Here is a 19811-nt window from a genome sequence, read left to right as displayed (position 1 = left end):
TTCTTCCTCTGTTACTGAGTTTCTCACACTGCTTGTAATTAGTTGTGTTAAAAAGAAAAACACAGGCCTAACATGGAGTCTCTTCCGCTAGGCCAAGTCACCAAACTGGGGTTTAATATCTAATCGGATTATAGTTTCAGTCTCCCCCAGAGATGTAGTCAGTCAGGGATTTTCTGCTCAGCATTGATAAGATAATGTCACATGTGCCCACTCTATCCCCAAAAGGATGATGAGGTAATTCTTCTACTAAGACCTGTAAGTCCCCAAATGAAGGTGACCTCACCCAAAATAATCCTTCTTTTGTTTATAACTTCCTTGCACTGCCTTAAAAAAACCTGTCCCTTTCTGTAGCCCTTTGGAATATCTCTCTACTTCTTAGACAGATGCTGCCCAATCCATGAATCACTTAAAAAGTCAATTAGACCTTCAAATTTACTTACTTGAATTCTGTTTTTTAACAGTTGTTAAAATATCTGGTTCCCCAGCAGACTGTGAGCTCATTTAAGGCACAGACTGTCCCTATTCCTGGCACACTGTAAGCAATCTATTAGCATCCAATGAACATATATAGAGCAAGGGTTGGAAAACTTATGTGGAGAGGCAGTTAGTAAATATTTTTGGTTTTGAAGGCCATAAAGTCTTTCACAACTGCTCAACTCTGCTGTTATAGCATGCAAGCAAACACACAGAATACATAAAGGAATAGGTGTGGCTGTGTTCCAATTAAACTTTATTAGAAAAAAAAAACAGGTGACAGGCTGGATTTGGCCAGTGGAACATAATTTGCCAACCCTGTCATAGATGAAATAAGGTTGAGACTAAACACTGATATTGCCATAAGTGACTTTCTCCCTTCTTTCCACACCATCTTAATGCCTTTGTGGGCCTCAAACATTATATCTAGGTCATTCTTTACTACTGTATCTACCAGGTGATAATTCCCCAGTGTCTAGACCTATTGGCCCTTTCCCTGGTCCAATCAAAAAGAATGGAAATAGGTGAGACAGAATACAACCAAGAGACATAAGCAAAATATTCTCACCAGATGGTAGGAAAGTTCACCCTAAATTTTTTAGACTTGCAGCCTTCCAAGAGGCCCTAGGAATGGGGGATGAGAGAGAAATAAATCAGTCTTCTGAGTGTCAATTAGCTGAAACTCTGGATTTAAAATGTAAAACCTGAAGCGGGATTCATGGCTAAGGAAGTGCCAGAATTTCACTATATTACTAAAATCTCTAGAAAAATCACTGTTTTTTTGATGGGAGGTAATTTTTCTTTCCCATTTCCATCCATGAAAATGGAGTTTAGTCAAACTATATGAAGGCAAATTCTGGCGCGCTAAGACCCCCAGCCCTTAAGATCCAGTCACCAGTGACCAGATGGTTGCCCACCCCTTAGGATCCAATCACCAACGCAGAACACATCCTACCCCTACTCCTTAAAAACGTGCTTCCTCACCCACGAGCTGCTGCTCCCTCTCTCTGGGGGCAGCTATTTTCTCTTCAGATAATAAAATCTCTTGTGTGGGCCCGTATCTCCTGAGTCTTTCTGGAGTAAGGAGGGTCGTGGTGAGATACCCTTTAACTATACCCCTTACTTTTCTCTATTTACTCTTCCTGGGGAAGGTGGGTTGTCCTGAGGTAGAGCAGGGACATGGGATAAGCATCATGATCAATTTTTCCTGCCTATGATATAAATAGTATAGTAAGAACATAAGGGACTCCTTAAGGCTGAGGAGGGACATCTTAAGGCTAAGATTCCATTTTAAAAACCAGGGAGTTTGGAGGTAAGATTCCTAATATAGTTTATGGCAATTAGCCAACAATCAACTCTATCTTAAGGTAGGAAAGCAGTCCTAAATGGTATGTTTCCTCTGTGCTTGGGGTTGACCACTATCTTGGAGAACAGGATAAAAGAATTCCTTGTTTTTTTTTTTACAGAGTATCTTACAGAGTATCTAGAGGACTGACTATGGATGGTGACATGTCTCTCACCAGAGATAGACATCATGAGACCACATGTCAAGCCTATGCTTCCCCCTGGCCCTTTAACCCATTCTTGAAATCCGTAAAAGACATGAATCCTCAGCTTTAAGCATGCCTCCTTTCTGAGGTTGCCTGCACTTCCCTTTCTTTGAATAATATGTATTTCTTTTCCCAAAATGCACACAGAAAAGGCCATGGGGAGTGGGGAGGAGCAAATTGCAGTTTTATTTTAATGAGATTATGAGGAGGTGTGGTTTGGGTGGTTCTTAGCTTTGTTTGATTGTGCCTGCATTGTGATCTGGTTGGAACCAATTTAGCTTGTTCCTGATAGGCAAGGAAGTTATCTCCCTACAAAGCCTTTGTTGTCTTCAAGTGGGACTCTTACAACTGGATGGTTTTTTCCTTGAACCTTATATTCCCCTTCTCTGGCTGCTCATGTCTATCTGTCTACCTAACAGATTGACTAATAAATTCTTGGCTATGTTACTTTTCTTTTGGAAGTCAATGGTTAGAATCTCAAGAATAAATGAAAACTGGGCAAATTATTGCTAACCAGGGCCCAGCTCTTTGGGAAATTCTGTTCCCATCTCCCTAATTTAAAAACAAGTATGGCAGGAAAGAAGGGGAAATGGTATCAGTGACTGTGTTTTAAAGTCATGCTTTGCATCACCTTCTGAAGAGACCTCTTCTAACCTTTGGAAGGAACCAGTAATAACTCCCCCTGTTTTAAAATGTACGTTTTGTTATTATTCAGGTATGGTGAGGCCAAGAGATCAGGAGATGACAGACACTGAAGAGAGCGTGTGTTACTCTTAGTCCCCAAGAGGAGGGGGCATGCCACACCCTGCAGGGCCACACAGGGAAGCACAGGAGAGAAAGAAGCAGAGAGAGCAAAGGGAAAGCATAAACACAAGCCTTTATCCTGGTTTTCACAGAAAGGCAAGGTAAGGCAGGGTTAGCAGGCTTACGATTGGCAAATTGGAATAATTTCAGTGGGCTCTGGGCTGTCCCAAATTGTCTGTTACTTTGCCCTGGGTTGATTAGGGCAGGGAAATATTGGCTTGGTGTGTGAGAGTTTGAGTAAGGAAGAAGTTGGGGTGGGTGGGGGTTCTAGATTGGTCAGTTTGCATATGAAAGATCAGGGGATTGTTTGCTTTCTCTAGGAATTAGCTAGCCCTGAGAGGGGCAGTCTCTGCCCAGTAAGTGAGGCCCCATATGTCAGAGCATCAAGAATACAGACATTTAGAAAATATAATTAATACACTAACCAATTTCCTACCTCAGTTTAGAACAAATTGATCAATAAGACAAAGGAGAGGGAGATATGATGGACAAAATATCCCCTCTATTACTGAGAAGCCCATATTGAAGAATGTACCTTAAAATGAGAGTCAGATGGGCCTCCTAACTTCATCCAGAATTAATTACACTTACTCATATAGTCATAGGCAGCGATGGCCAGGGCAACATTTCCAACTGGGAAGGACTTTATGGCATGACTAACAGAAGAAATTGTGCTTGCTCAAGAGGAAAAAAAATGAGATCGAGAGCTGAATTGAGCATGCCCAGTTTATTCTTTCCAAATGTTCTAATCAGATAAGGCTGTTGTGGGGCAGCTCTCTGGGTGGTCTCTCCCTGCGCATTAGGTGAAACCTCAACCTGAACAGGGAAGGATTCTTGGCTCTGACAGAGAAAGAATTCTCAACCAGGTTGGATGAGTGTAGGTGTAACTCCAGGTGGAAAAATCCTGAGGCAAAATAACTTCGAAACCAAAATCACTCAAAGGGAAAAATAAAGTTTAAGAAACCCATTTATTTCTTACATGCAGTCATCCCATCTCTCTCTTGACCAGGCTGCAGCAGAAGAGATCTCCACCCAACCTCTCCAGTCCAGATAAACTCTGGCATGCCCTTGTAACTACCTATTTTTAGACAGTAGATATTAGTATTTTTTTAAGGCAACTTTTAAACTGGTTTTCCAAGACAGCTGAAATGTGTTTTTCTCCAAAGGAAATGTAATTAAGACTATTTGACAGGGGTACCAATTATATATAGGCAGAAGGAAAAGAAGAGGGAAGAGGAAAGGTGACAAGTGTGTCATGTAAAGTTGCCTCTCATTTGGAGAGAGGATTGACATCTGTGTTCAGGCAGAGATTCATCTTCCCTTTCCAGGTTCCCTCCTCTGATCACTAGATCAAAGATGAATTCTCCTTCATTTTAGGAAACTGGAGAGATTTAATGATTCAAAGTGTGAAATATGGAGAACGTGAGAATTCCCAAAGGAGAGAAGTCTAGAGTAGTAAAAGAAAGCTGAGTACCAGCTTACAATTTCAAAATTACTGAATAATGGCTTAATAGAGCAAGCAGTTAATTTAAGAGCTGTACTTGAGTCTTATCAAGAAACTTCCAATGCCTCACATTTTAGATTTTTTCTTTATGTTTTTAAACAATAGCTACCATTTAATGAGCACATATCCTGTGCCAGATTACTATGCTAAATTTAAGGCATTTGCGTGGGTTAAAAATTTAATCTTTACAGCAACTTTATAAAGTGTAAGTTCATCATTATGTTTTATAGACAAGGTAACTAGGCCTCATGATAGATAATAATTTGCTTGAGGTCACACAGCTATATTTAATTCTGTTCTATATGACAGACACCAAAGCTCTGGTTATCATTACCACATTATACTCTTTTTCAAATAACTAGAGAAACTCTTAAGTTTCTTTTAGCCAGGTGATAATGTTCCAACTGGAAAATCAAGATTTTTTATTGCTATAGAAGAAGGGGCAGATGGAAATTGGGAAGCATTCTCTGCCACATTTAATAAGTCAGCACAATCAGTTTTTCCTCTAGTGTTGGAACAGATCTCTGTTTCTTCTGCTGAGCACCAGATGAAATAACTGGCTTGCATTTAGAGATTTTATTTTCTAAAGAGTCAACCCACATTTAGCACTGTGGCATGCTCATACTATATGTGTATTTGTGGAGGGGCCAATAGGATATCTTGTAAATTTACATCTCATCCCATGGTACCTGCCAGGCATACATTCCTTTATTCATTCTTTCTCTCTTTCTCTTGGGAGTGGCTTACTGCAGGTTCTGCCTCAGGATCTCATGAAATTGAAGTCCAGGTGTCAGCTGCGCTCCTGTCATCTAAAAGTTTGCCTGGGGTTGGAGAATTCACTTTCCAAGGTGACTCAGTTACATGGCTGGCAAGTGGTGCTGGCTATTGATCGATGTCTCTACTATTTTGCCACATGGATTTTTGCACAGTGCTGCTTGAATATCCTCACCATATGTTGGCTGGTTTTCCCCAGAAGCAGCCTGACAAGTTTATGGCTGAGATCAGCTATGTGTCTTTGAGTAGGAGGTGGGGGTGGTACTCACAGGTTAGATGACCTGTTGTTGCAGAGGCTGAGGACCATCCTTATACAGAGGTTTAGGTCCCAGAGCAAATATACCACACGTTCCACTAAACCCATTCATATTTTTTTAAAGGGTAAAAATGATTAAAATGAGTATCAAAGGAAGGCATGAAAGGGAAAAAATAAATAATAATTTGAAAAACCCCAAGGGTTATGCGGGACTCAACTCAAGCTGTGGTGATAGGCTTGGATCTGTCTTCATAACCCTTTAACATCTTTAACTTAATTTTCAGTGTCAGATTTTATAGGATGGAGTCAAAAGGGTTGGGACTGAAAGTTGGAGTTAATAACAGTGAACATCCACCAGGTGCCAGGCATTTGACTAGATGCTTTATATTCATTAAACCTTTTAACCAAATACCTGAGGTCCATATTAATTATTTCAATTTTGAGGAATGCTTAGCTTCTTTGGGCTCAGAGAATGACATACCCATGGTCAAGCATCAGATCTGGGACAAGAACCCAGGTTTTCTTACTTACAGTTCCACATGCTTTCCACACGGCTGCTTTACTTATCAGCATGACCAACCATTGCTGTTGCTTTCTCCACATGCTACATCCTTGACTTAATTGTCATCTTCTGGCAGCCTGGGACTCCCCAGAAGACAGAGGACCCTGTAATTGCAGGCGGTACCCTAGGAGTGGGTTTTCCCCTCACTGGTGAGCAGTCCATTACAAGCCTATTAGAAGAAAAAGAAAAGAGGACAGAGGAAAGTATATTGGATTGAAAAAGAACCATGTATACAATATATACTGAAATAAATCCAGTTTTCTAGGAATGTCTATCTTGATTGATTTTTTTATTAAAAATCTGGCTCCAAACATATATGGTCAATTAATATATGATAAAGGAGCCATGGACATACAATGGGGAAATGACAGTCTCTTCAACAGATGGTGCTGGCAAAACTGGACAGCTACATGTAAGAGAACGAAACTGGATCACTGTCTAACCCCATACACAAAAGTAAATTCGAAATGGATCAAAGACCTGAATGTAAGTCATGAAACCATAAAACTCTTAGAAAAAAACATAGGAAAAAATCTCTTGGACAAAAAAACATGAGCGACTTCTTCATGAACATATCTCCCTGGGCAAGGGAAAGAAAAGCAAAAATGAACAAGTGGGACTATATCAAGCTGAAAAGCTTCTGTACAGCAAAGGACACCATCAATAAAACAAAAAGGTACCCTACAGTATGGGAGAATATATTCATAAATGACAGATCTGATAAAGGATTGACATCCAAAACATATAAAGAGCTCACGCACCTCAACAAACAAAAAGCAAATAATCCAATTAAAAAAATGGGCAGAGGAGCTGAACAGACAGTTCTCCAAAGAAGAAATTCAGATGGCCAACAGACACATGAAAAGATACTTCACATTGCTAATCATCAGAGAAATGCAAATTAAAACCACAATGAGATATCAACTCATACCAGTAAGGATTGCCACCATCCAAAAGACAAACAACAACAAATGTTGGTGAGGTTGTGGAGAAAAGGGGAACTCTCCTACACTGCTGGTGGGAATGCAAATTAGTTCAACCATTGTGGAAAGCAGTATGGAAGTTCCTCAGAATGCTCAAAATAGAAATACCATTTGACCCAGGAATTCTACTTCTAGGAATTTACCCTAAGAATGCAGCAGCCCCATTTGAAAAAGACAGATGCACCCCTATGTTTATCGCAGCACTATTTACAATAGCCAAGAATTGGAAGCAACCTAAGTGTCCATCAGTAGATGAATGGATAAAGAAGATGTGGTACATATACACAATGGAACATTATTCAGCCATAAGAAGAAAACAAATCCTACCATTTGCAACAACATGGATGGAGCTAGAGGGTATTATGCTCAGTGAAATAAGCCAGGCGGAGAAAGACAAGTACCAAATGATTTCACTCATATGTGGAGTATAAGAACAAAGAAAAACTGAAGGAACAAAACAGCAGCAGAATCACAGAACCCAAGAATGGACTAATGGTAACCAAAGGGAAAGGGACTGGGCAGGAGGGGTGGGAAGGGAGGGATAAGGGCAGGGAAAAAGAAAGGGGGCCTTACAATTAGCATGTATAATGTGGGGGGTGCATAGCGAGGGATGTGCAACACAGAGAGGACAAGTAGTGAGTCTACAGCATCTTACTACGCTGATGGACAGTGACTGTAATGGGGTTTGTGGAGGGGGACTTGGTGAAGGGGGGAGATAGTAACCATAATGCTCTTCATGTAATTGTAGATTAATGATAAAATGAATAACAAACAAACAAACAAAACAAAACAAAACAAAAGCCAAGCTGTTGTGGATGTCCCTTTGATGATCATTATTAAACATGGAAGTATTTAAAAAAAAAATCTGGCTCCTATGCAGACTACTTGACTGGACCCAAATCTCATCTTGGCACCCCATTTTCCTTTGCTGTCAAGTGAGGTAGTACTTTTTAAGGTTGGCTTAACTTTCTTGGATGTAGAAAAATAGGTGGCAAGAAAGATGGGAACTACTTTGTGTTCCCATATGTGTTTGGGGGAAACAAATCATTTTCAAGTGGTAAACATCATCTCTGTTACTAATGACTTCACACTTGCCACACACTTTTACAACTTACAAATATGCCTAAATGGGAACAAAGTCAAGGTTTCCAACTGTGAGGAGTCAACATTACTTCTCCATGTTTTTTGTGGTTTACTGAAAGCAGTAAAAATAATAACTGTGTTATCCAATATTAGTGTCAGGTCTCTCCCAAAATAAATCTGCTATTTCTGTAGGCTAGGTCGGCAAGATGTCCTCAATGCAGCATTGTCAAGGTGACTGATGACAGGAGGAACTCCTTTTCTGAGCCCTGTACCACCTCTGCTTCAGGAAGGACATCGTAATAGAGGATTGGAAGGTCTTTTGTATCACATGAGCCATGCATCCTGGCCTCCAGAACTCTCAGCCAACCATATCTTCAGTGAAGTTCTATCCCCCTTAATATCCTCATTCCATTCCTGCCAGTTGGATAGCTGATCATCCCTGCTATGGTAGAGTGCAGTGGTTAAGAGCCTGAACTCAGAAATTCAATTTGAATTTCGCTCTGCCACTACTGGTGTGGCGTTGGGCAAATTGTGCTGCAGTTTCTTCATATGAAAAATAATAGTAACTCCTTCTAGGGGTTTAATGAATATTAAACAAGATCATCTATGCAGGGAGTTTTAAATAGTACCTGGTATGCACTAAGCACTCGAAGTGATAGTTATTTTTACTATTCCATGTATTTTGCATGAAGCTAGGCTACTGCTTAAGAACTTTGAGTCAGGCAAATGATTTTTTAATCAGGGAGCCCAGTAATTATCCATATGCCGCCTGCTGCAATACATGTTATTGGACTAGACAGAGGAGTGATGAAGATCAGCTTAGGCCTAGACACAGCAGCTTTAAGTGCTGATGTCATCAATCCTTGATGCCTTTATGCCTTATTCTACCACATCCCCTGTTTGCAAAACAGGAAGAGGGACAAAAAGTGATTATCAGAATCAGCAAGTCCCAACAGAATTCCTGCTAAATCTGTCTTTTGTCTGGAGAGAGAAGAGAGCTGCAACTCACTCACAGGTATTTTCAAGGGTGTGTTGAACAGAGCATCTTGAATTGAGTAGCTATAGAATCCAGGTACTCCTTGTCAACCTCCTATTGTGCTGACTTCAGTGATATTATGATAAGGTGACCAAAGAATGTTCTGAAGTTAGAGGGCCACTCTGATTAGTTCTTGGATTTTGAACTCTGAAACCCTTTCACAGTATAAAATTGGGTGGCCTAAAGCCATAGAAGTACAATTAATTGCAAGCTAAGTGTGGTGACAACAGCAAGCCAGGTCACAAAGTTTTACAACTAACCTCAGAATACCAGCATGATGGTTAGGAGCTTACTGTTTGGAGTCATGAAGACTTGGTTCCCAATCTGGTTTCAATGAGTGTTAAAGTTAGGTAGTTTTTCTACCTCTCTAAGCCTCATATTTATGTGGTAATAAAGTAATGTTGTAAAGTACTGTCAAAATATACTTTCCAAACAGTTAAAAACATGACCCATACAAATATAAAGTGAATATGTGTTAAAGATTCATTTGACATATTAATGAGGGAAATGGTAAGATGGTAAGACTGGTTCAAAGAAAACTGGAGACAGCGAAGCATTAATGGTAACTGAAGGAAAAGGCTTGAATAATGGCCAATTTAGATAAAAAACTGGTTAATGTATAGGCAATAAAACTGTGACTTTTAGGGTTATCTTTCTTTACCAGATAAATTATTTGTATCTCTAGTAGACAAATTTAATTTTTATTGATATCAGCATTTATTCTCAAGTGGGGACAATTTTGTCTTCCAGGGTATATTCGACCATGTCTGAAATATTTTGGGGTATCAAAAATGGTGGGAGGGGTTGCTACTGGCATCTGGTGGGTACAGAAAAGGGATGTGTTTAAACATCCTTCAATTTATAGGACCAAAAAACCCCCTAAAAAAAACCCAAAAACAATTATCTAGGCCTGAATGCCAATAGTGTTGAAGTGGAGAAAGCTTCGCTATCAATTTCTACAAGTTAGTATCTACGCTTATGAGACTTAAAATACCCTAATCAAGAGAAAATGGCAACTCAAACAAAGGTGTGCACTTCTGGAGAACTGGCTAACCCACAGGTGCATTGGGTAGACCGTGCTTGGATAACCCTGAAAGGATATGCAGTAACCTCTTTTGCCTATTTCCAAGCTTGGGAAAATTTCTTAACAGCACTTGACACCATACCAAGTACATGGTAGGTACTCAGTAAAGGTCAGTTATTATTGTAAACCTATAGGCCACTAGATAGAAGTTCAAATACAGCAAAATAAACACAGTATTAGAATTTAAGTCTTTGAAGAACATCACAGAAGCATCATTACTGTTGGAAATTGTTTTTCCTTTTGATTATTTCATCATGGCTGCTTTGAGGTCATAAGGGCCCCAAAGCTGCTATTGCAATTTTCATCTAGTCCTGTGTGTGCACAGATGTGGAGAGTAATGCCTTTCCTACCTTTTCCATATCCTTGCTTATTCCTAACTCTTCACCGTGCATGGGGTATTGAAAGAGCAGCTAGAGCCACAAACCTAGGGTCAGCACAGCCAGACAGCAGCATGGAGCTCACATCAGCTCACCATGACTCCTTGCCCCACAGATGACCTCATGAGTCAGCCTGTCTCCTTGACCAGGCTCCAGCAGCCCAGAGCAGAAAGCTTCATTTTTCCCTGACACAGCCCTTGTCTTTCCAGGCTCCTCAGTTTGGTCTCTTCAAAGGGGAGAGGAAGAGAAGTATTCTCACAGGCATTTTTCCTGCCATTCTTTGCTTTAAAATTAACAATGTGTGTGTGTGTGTGGGGGGGGTATAGGGATTGTACAATGTGTGTGTGTTTGTGTGTGTGTGTGTGTGTGGTATAGGGATTGTGGCCTGGCCCCAGTCCCACCACAAACTAGCTACGTGGGGTTGGGCAAGTCACTAGCTCTGGTTTTAATTTCCATACTAAAATACAGTGTGTTGGACCAGCTGATATTGCTCCAATATTTTATGTTCCAATGTACTGTCACAAGCATATCCTTAAAAGGTTAATTTGGGCTTGAATCTCACCCTTTAGTGTAACAGTCTGCACGTGAGGTCCTCTTTTAATCTCTTTACTCTGTGTTTGATATTAAGCACAGTCAAGCCTTCTGACAGCAAGTTCATCCTGAAGGGACTGAGGTTGTTTATGTACAGAAAGTGAAGACTTCAGCAGATTTACTTCTTTTCAATATATAAAGAACATACGCCTTTTGAAGTAGACACAATATCCCATTAAGTGCTTTGACAATAGTTTCTGTAATATGAAAACTGAACATCCAGCAGTGAAGTCCTGGTATTCTTTATTTCCAATTTCTGATTTATCTCTCACTGATAGCTGTAAGCAAAAACTTACTTATTTCTTCCCAAAATGATTTGAATGTTTCCATTCTTAATGTCTGTTAAGGGGTTTTATTGTTTTTTTTTCTCCAAGATAGTCTTCCTCTGACCTATTTTCACAGGCCAAAAGGGCGAAAAAAGTCAAGTGTAATGATTCTCAACCAGCAGGGACATCTCTCTCTGATGAAGGGCAGAAGAGGGTAATTTTAGATATTCTTGGAAATGAATACTCAAGATTTTTATTCTAAAGTGTGAAAACTCATATTTAGATTTTTATTTTTAAGCAGTCCTATTGTTTAGGTAACAGGATTTGGAATTACAGCCATCCAAGCATGCTAAAATCAAGGCCAGAGTGGGTATGCAGAGAAAAGGTTGCAGTAGACACTTGCAGTTTCTTGTTTCCTTCCCCTTCCTTGCTAAGAGGCTGGATTTTGTCCCTGTGGCAACATTCCCAGACAGTGAATCATAATTGGTTCCAATCTATCATGACATCCTCTTCCCAGCCTCCCTTGCAAGGAGAAGTGGCTGTGAGAGCCAGTTCTGGCCATGGAGTGGTCTGCCCGGGACACTGCTGGGTAATCTGGGGTGGGGGGTGCGCAGCTCTCTGTGCCTCCCTCTGCCTGCCTGCATTGAGGGCTGACACTGTGCCCATAGCTACTGATGCCTTCCGGTGACTTCCCGGTGACAGAGCCACAGGCCAATGATGACAGACCCTGGACTTTTCATGACATTTTTAAGTTGCTGCTAAAGTAGAGCTGCTGGATTAAATACCGGATGCCCAATTCAATTTAAATTTCAGAAAAAAAGTTATCTTATATATGTCATTTTAAATATATAACTTATACTAAAAGGTTATTTGTATAATTGATCTGATATTCAAATTTTTAAATTCATTTTATTATCATTAATCTATAATTACATGAAGAACATTATGGTTACTAGACTCCCCCCTTCACCAAGTTCCCCCCGACAAAGCCCATTACAGTCCCTGTCCATCAGCATAGTAAGATGCTGTAGACTCACTACTTGTCTTCTCTGTGTTGCACATCCCTCCTTATGCCCCCCCACATTATACATGCTAATTGTAAGGCCCCCTTTCTTTTTCCCTGCCCTTATCCCTCCCTTCCCACCCCTTCTGCCCAGTCCCTTTCCCTTTGGTAACCGTTAGTCCATTCTTGGGTTCTGTGATTCTGCTGCTGTTTTGTTCCTTCAGTTTTTCTTTGTTCTTATATTCCACATATGAGTGAAATCATTTCGTACTTGTCTTTCTCTGCCTGGCTTATTTCACTGAGCATAGTACCCTCTAGCTCCATCCATGTTGTTGCAAATGGTAGGATTTGTTTTCTTCTTATGGCTGAATAATATTTCATTGTGTATATGTACCACATCTTCTTTATCCATTCATTTATTGATGGACACTTAGGTTGCTTCCATTTCTTGGCTATTGTAAATAGTGCTGCAATAAACATAGGAGTGCATCTGTCTTTTTCAAACTGGAGTGCTGCATTCTTAGGGTAAATTCCTAGAAGTGGAATTCCTGGGTCAAATGGTATTTCTATTTTGAGCTTTTTGAGGAACCTCCATACTACTTTCCACAATGGTTGAACAAATTTGCATTCCCACCAGCAGTGCAGGAGGGTTCCCCTTTCTCTGCAACCTCGTCAACATTTGTTGTTGTTTGTCTTTTGGATGGTGGCGATCCTTATTGGTGTGAGGTGATACCTCATTGTGGTTTTAATTTGCATTTCTCTGATGACAAGCGATGTGGAGCATCTTTTCATGTGTGATATTCAAATTTAACTGAGTGTCCGTTTAATTTTTTTCCCCAATTCTGACAACTCTTTGCACAAACCCTGGATGCTTGCATTGGATTTCCTTGTTATGTGAAAAAAATAAACGCCAATGAGTTTAAGCTACTATTAGTCAAGTAATATACAGGCTACATATGAACTCATTCCTGAGACCATAATTTACGAAAAGAACCCAGCATTGTGTCCATCATGTGCCAGACATCATGCTCATTAGCAGGGACATGTCTGTAACTAAGTTACAGAGGTAGGTGAGCCTTCATGCAGCTCATATGGAGCTGGAGAGACAGCCACTAAGCCAGTGATTTGGTAAGGGGCAGCATAATTTCAACTGTGACTAATGCTTTGAAGGAAAAGTAGGAGAACTTTGCCTCCCTAAAATGGGATGTCAGGGGCTTGAAGGGAGGGTAGGACTCAGCAGGCTGGGTGGAGGTAAGGGAAGTCTGCTGCTCTAAGCACTGGGAGCATCTAAGTCTTCATCTAAGCACGTGAGCCCGCTGTGAGGCAGGAAGGTCCTGGGACATTTGAGGAGAGGAAGTCCTGGTGGCTGAACAGCAGTGAGCTATATGACTGAGTCATATAGGTATTATGTGGATGAACTGTAGTTTGAGCTCAGGTTTTCTTGTTCTTTTGTAGTGTGTATGACCAAAAAACCTGTAATCATCACTGAGTGCAAGCACATTAGAAATAGAAATAATGAGAGCTGACCAATGAGTCTGCAGACAATGCTTAAAGTTAATTTAACTCGGCATAGCAAATAAAGTCAATAATATTGTAATATCTTTGTATGTCGACAAATGGCAACTACACTTACTGTGATGAGCATTCAGAAATGTATGTAACTTCCAAATCACTCTGCTGTACAACTGCATCCAATATAATATTGTATATCAACTATATTTCAATTTATAAAAATGTTAATGTAACAATATATTTTACATTGCTAAGAACTGAGAGGGTTGTGAGTAATCTGTTGTTAATAAACAAAAAATTGATCAGTAGATAATTTAAATGCCAGTGGTGAAAGAGGCCTCCCCAAATTACATAATCTAGATCTGCCTGTGCTTTTCAACAAAGGTTCCCTGTATTACATATCATTGAAGTAACTGTTAACTTATTTCTATGACTTTAGACCATTGGTTTGAAAAAAACATAAGAAAATACCCTTATTTGTAACAAGGTCTCAACACAAGTGACACAATGATCCAGTGGTTTCAGACTCACCCAAACAATAGCAGCAATAAAACAAAACACACACACACATAAGACACTGTAGTAAATTGTTGATTTATTCAATGTGACTGCTACTCCTGGTATGCCATTATTTGTAGGAGGTGGGCATTGGTATGGGATGGTAACCAATATTTAAAAAACAAATCAAAAATAGAAAAATATCATAGTGCATTGTATATAGGACAAATGCTTTGTGAATACAAATATTCATATATACATACACACATACACAAACAATAGATTACACATATACTGGATGGTGATATAAACCTTATTTCTTACTTGTGGGTTCCATTCAGAAAAATTTGATAATCATTGGTCTAAGGAATTGACTCAGTGTTTGTAAGCTATGCTGTATCTGTATTCTCCCTAGAGTGAGAACAATCATTAGGGTAAATTTCTATCTATTGGCATAGATAATTATTTACTGTTCCACATGTTGGGGAAATCATGTTTGACCAAAGAAACATAGAAACAAAATAACAGCTATCATCATACCAAAGTACATTATGTATCTTGGTGAAGGTTCTTGAATATATTCTTTCAAGTTTTCTAATTCACTCCAGGAAAGATTCAGTGCCCTCCATCATTATGCTGTTACTTGCAAACCTTGGGAATAAATATGAATAAGAAAGAAATTAATAGGTAAGTCCAATTCTCATTTTTTATTAAATCTTCACACTGTCAATAATAAATCTTAATGTGATGTTAAGACTCAAGGATTCTGGAGTCAGAAATGCTGGTTTTTCTTCTTTTATTCTGGTGCTGATTTTTTTTTATGAAGTACAGTTGATATACAATCTTATGTAGGTTTCAAATATACAACACAGTGGTTCAACAGATACCCATATTATTAAATCCTCACCCCCACTAGTGCAGTTACTATCTGTCAACATAGGAAGATGTTACAGAATCACTGGCTATATTCTCCATACTGTACTTTCATCCCCATGACCAACTTATATTATGATTGAGAATTTCTGTACCCTGTTATCCCCCTCATCCTCCCCAGCTACCCACCTAACCCCCGCCAAGGTAACCACCAGTCACTTCTTAGTGTCTATGAGTCTACTGCTGTTTTGTTTTGCTTTGTTTTTATATTCTACAAATAAGTGAAATCATGTGGTATTTGTCTTTCTCTGCCTGGCTTATTTCACTTCAAAAGAATATCCTCTAGATCCATCCATGTTGTTGCAAATGGAAAGATTTATTTTTTTTTATGGCTGAATAATATTCCATTGTGTGCCACATCTCCTTTATCCATTCATCTATTGATTAACACTTAGGTTGCTTCCATATCTTGGCTATTGTAAATAACGTGGTGATAAACATATGGGTGCATCTATCTTTTCTACTCAGTGATTTTGTTTTCTTTGGGTAAATTCCTAGAAGTAGAATTACTGAGTCAAATGGTATTGCTATTTTTAGTGTTTTGAGGAACCTCCGTACTGCTTTCCACAGCAGTTCTATCAATTACATTCCCACCAATATTGTACTAGCATTCACTTTTCTCCATATCCTTGCTAACACTTGTTATTTCTTGTCTTTTGGATAGTGGCCATTCTAACTGGCATGAGGTGATATCTCACTGTGGTTTTCATTTGCATTTCCCTGATGATTAGTGATGTGGAGCATCTTTTCATATGCCTGTTGGCCCTCTGTATTTCTTCTTTGAAGAAATGTCTACTCATGTCCTCCACCCATTTTTTAATTGGGTTATTTGTTTTTTTGGTGTTCTTTATATGAGTTCTTTATATATTTTAGATGTTAACCCCTTAGCAGATAAATGTTACTCTAGGTTGTCTTTTTATTCTGCTGATGGTATCCTTTGCTGTACAGAAGCTTTTTAGTTTGATGGAGTCCCACTTGTTCATTTTTCATTTTGTTTCCCTTGTCTGAGGAGATGTGTCCAGGAAAAAACTGCTCATGCTTATATTAAAGAGATTTTTGCCTATGTTTTCTTCCAAGAGTTTTATGATTTCATGTTTTACATTCAGGTTTCATCCATTTCAAGTTTACTTTTGTGTATGGAGTTAGACAATATTCCAATTTTATTCTCTTGCATGAAGCTGTCCAGTTTTCCCAACACCAGTTAATGAAGTGGCTGTCTTTTCCCTACTGTATAGTCATGTCTCCTTTATCATATGTTAATTGACCATATATGCTTGGGTTTATATCTGGGCTCTCTCTTCTGTTCCACTTATCTATGCATGTTTTCTTGCGCCAGTACCATACTGTTTTGATTACTGCAGCTTTGTAGTATAGCTTGAAGTCAGGGAGGATAATACCCCCAGCATTGTTCTTCTTTCTCAGGATGACTTTGGCTATTCAGGGTCTTTTGTGGTTCCATATGAATTTTAGAAGTATTTGTTTTAGTTCATTGAAAAATGCTGTTGGTGTTTTAATAGGGGTTTCATCAAACCTGTAAATTGCTTTGGGTAGGATGGCCATTTTGACAATATTAATTCTTCCTATCAGCACAGATAGATTTCTATTTGTGTTTTCTTTAATTTCTCTCATGAGTGTCTTACAAGCTTATTCCTAGGTATTTTCTTCTTTTTGATGCAATTGTAAATGAAATTGTTTTCCTGACTTCTCTTTCTGCTACTTTGTTGTTAGTATATAGGGACACAATAGATTTCTGTGTATTAATTTTGTATCCTGCAACTTTGCTGAATCCAGTTATAGTTTTAATAGTTTTTTTGGTGGAGTTTTTTAGGAATTTCTATGCATATCATGACATCTACAAACAGTGACAGTTGAACTTCTTTCTTACCAATTTGGATGCCTGTTATCTCTGTGTTGTCTGACTGCCGTGGCTAGGATCTCCAGTACTATGTTGAATGAAAGTGATGAGAGTGGGCATCCTTGTCTTGTTCCCGATCTTAGAGGAAAAACTTTCAGTTTTTTACCATTAAGTATGATGTTAGCTGTGGGTTTGTAATATATGGCCTTCATTATGTTGAGGTATGTATCCTCTATACTCATTTGTTGAGAGTTTTTAATCATGAGTGGATGTTGAATTTTGTCAAATGTTTTTTCAGCATCTATTGAGATGATCAAGTGGTATTTATCTTTGCTTTTGTTAATATGGTGTATGATATTGATTGGTTTATGAATATTATACCACCCTTGAATCCATGGAATAAATCCCAATTGGAATGATAGATGATCCTTTTGATGTATTTTTGAATTTGGTTTGTTAACATTTTGTTGAGGATTTTTACATATATGTTTATCAGGGATATTGGTCTATAATTTTCCTTTTTGTAGTGTGTCTGGTTTTTGTATTAGGAAGTATTCCCTTGTTTTTTACTTTTTGGAAAACTTTAAGAAGGATGGGTATTAGCTCTTTTAATGTTTGGTAGAGTTCAGCTGTGAAGCCTTCTGGTACTTGATTTTTTTTTGTTGGGACATTTTTGATTACCAATTCAATTTCATTGCTGGTAACTGCACTGTTTAGATTTCCTGTTTCTTTCTGGGTCAGTCTTAGAAGTTTGTATTTTTCAAGGAATTTGTCCATTTTTTCCAGGTTGCCCAATTTGTTGACATATAATTTAATTTTTTTGCAGTATTGTCTAATAATTCCTTGTATTTCTGTGGTATCTGTCAGAACTATTCCTTCTTCATCTCTGATTTTGTGTACTCTTTTTTTCTTCATAACTCTAAGGGTTTATCTATTTTATTCTCTCAAACAACCAGCTCTTGTTGTCATTTTTTCTATTGTTCTATTCTTCTCTATGTCTGCTCTGAACTATATTATGTCCCTTTTTGTACTAACTTTGGATTTCATTTTTTTCTTTTTCTAGTTTCTTTAATTGCGAGTTTAGACTTTTTTTTAGGATTGTCTTTGTTTCCTGAGGTAGGCCTGTATTGCTATGTACTTCCCTCTCCTTTTTTAGGATTGCTCTTTTTTCTTGAGGTAGGCCTGTATTGCTATGTACTTCCCTCTTAGAACCACTTTTGCAGTGTCCCATGAATTTTGGACTGTTCAATTTTTGTTTTCATTTGTCTCCATGTGTTGCTTGATTTGTGCATTGATCCACTGATTATTTAGAAGCAAGCTGTTTAGCCTCCATGTATTTTCAGGTTTTTTTTCTTTGTGTAACTTATTTCTAGTTCATACCATTGTGATCTGTGAAGCTGCTTGATATGATTTCAATCTTTATGTGTTTATTGAGGCTCTTCTTGTAGCCTATTATTTGATCTATTCTGGACAATGTTCCATGTACACTGAGAAAAATGTGTATACTGCTGTTTTGGGGTGGAGTATTCTGTAGATGTCTTAAGTCCATTGGATCTAATATACTGTTCAGTGTCTCTGTTTCCTTATTTATTTTTCATCTGGTTTATCTATTGAAATGTGTTGTGATCACTTTCCCCCTTTAATTCTGTATTTGTTTTGCATATTTAGGTGCTCTTGGATTCATAAATATTTATGATTATATCCTCTTGTTGAACTGACCCCTAATGTAATGTCCTTTTCTCATTACTTTTTTTAAGTCTATTTTGTTTGATATGTGCTGCTACTCCTGTTTTTTTCTCCCTATTATTTGCATGAAATATCTTTTTCCATCCCTTCACTTTTAGTCTGTGTATGTCATAAATGTGTGTCTTGTAGGAAGCATATAGATGGATGTTGTTTCTTTATCCATTTTCCCACTCTATGTTTTTTGATTGGTACATTCAGTCCATTTATATTTAAGGTAATTATTGATAGGTATGTACTTATTGCCATTTTGTTATTTTCTGGGTTGTTTTTATAGTTCCTCTGTTGCTTTCTTCCTCTTATATACCCTGTTCTTGTTATTTGATGGTTTTCTTTAGTGTTGAGATTGGATTTATTTTGAATTTTTTGCTTATCTGTTATAGGCTTTAGGTTTATGATCACCATAAGATTAAAGGATAGCTTCCTGACACTATAACACTTATATTAAGTTGCTGATTACTCTATTTCAAACACATCTAAAAGTACTTTTTTCTTTTTATTCCTCCTACACACTTTAAGTATTAGATGTCACAATTTGCACTTTTTGTATACCCCTTGACTGATTTTGTGTATAGTTGGCTGTACTTTTGTTTTAATTTTGTACTTGCTTGGTAAGTAACTGATCTACAACCTTCACTGTGGGTTTATTTTCACTGGTGAAAACTATTTAGGCCTAGGAATATTTCAGTCTACAGAAGTCCCTTTGACATATCCTGTAATACACTGGTTTGGTGGTTATAAATTCCTTGAGCCTTTGTTTATCTGGGAAATGTTTAATCTCTCCTTCAATTCTGAAGATAATCTTGCTGGACAGAGTATTCTTGATTGGAGGTCCTTCTGTTTCAATACATTAAATATTTCATGCCACTCTCTTCTGTCCTGTAAAGTTTCTGCTGAAAGTCTGCTGATAGCCTGATGGGGTT

At 38.4% G+C, this 19811-nt stretch overlaps 1 protein-coding gene across 4 annotated transcripts in view; it reads right to left on the bottom strand.

Annotated features, from left to right (window-relative positions):
• Positions 1 to 1949: 1949 nt before the first annotated feature.
• NMRK1 (nicotinamide riboside kinase 1) overlaps positions 1950 to 19811 on the bottom strand; it is a 38312-nt gene continuing 20450 nt past the window's right edge. For 3 of the 4 annotated variants that reach the window (XR_005026380.2, XM_036893426.2, XM_036893428.2), the window contains one exon: positions 14435 to 15008. Coding sequence is in view for 2 of the 4 variants with exons in the window: in XM_036893426.2 (XP_036749321.1) it covers positions 14989 to 15008 (20 nt within the window). In the remaining 2 variants the exon portion in view is untranslated. Of the gene's footprint in view, positions 6094 to 14434; positions 15009 to 19811 lie in introns of those variants that run through there. The other variant, XR_008996502.1, reaches the window with a different exon arrangement.

This window comes from Manis pentadactyla, chromosome 3 (assembly GCF_030020395.1).
Source record: "Manis pentadactyla isolate mManPen7 chromosome 3, mManPen7.hap1, whole genome shotgun sequence".
NCBI classification, from domain to species: domain Eukaryota; kingdom Metazoa; phylum Chordata; class Mammalia; order Pholidota; family Manidae; genus Manis; species Manis pentadactyla.
Note: the sequence above shows the minus strand (reverse complement) of the source record. Positions and strands in the feature narration are given on the sequence as shown.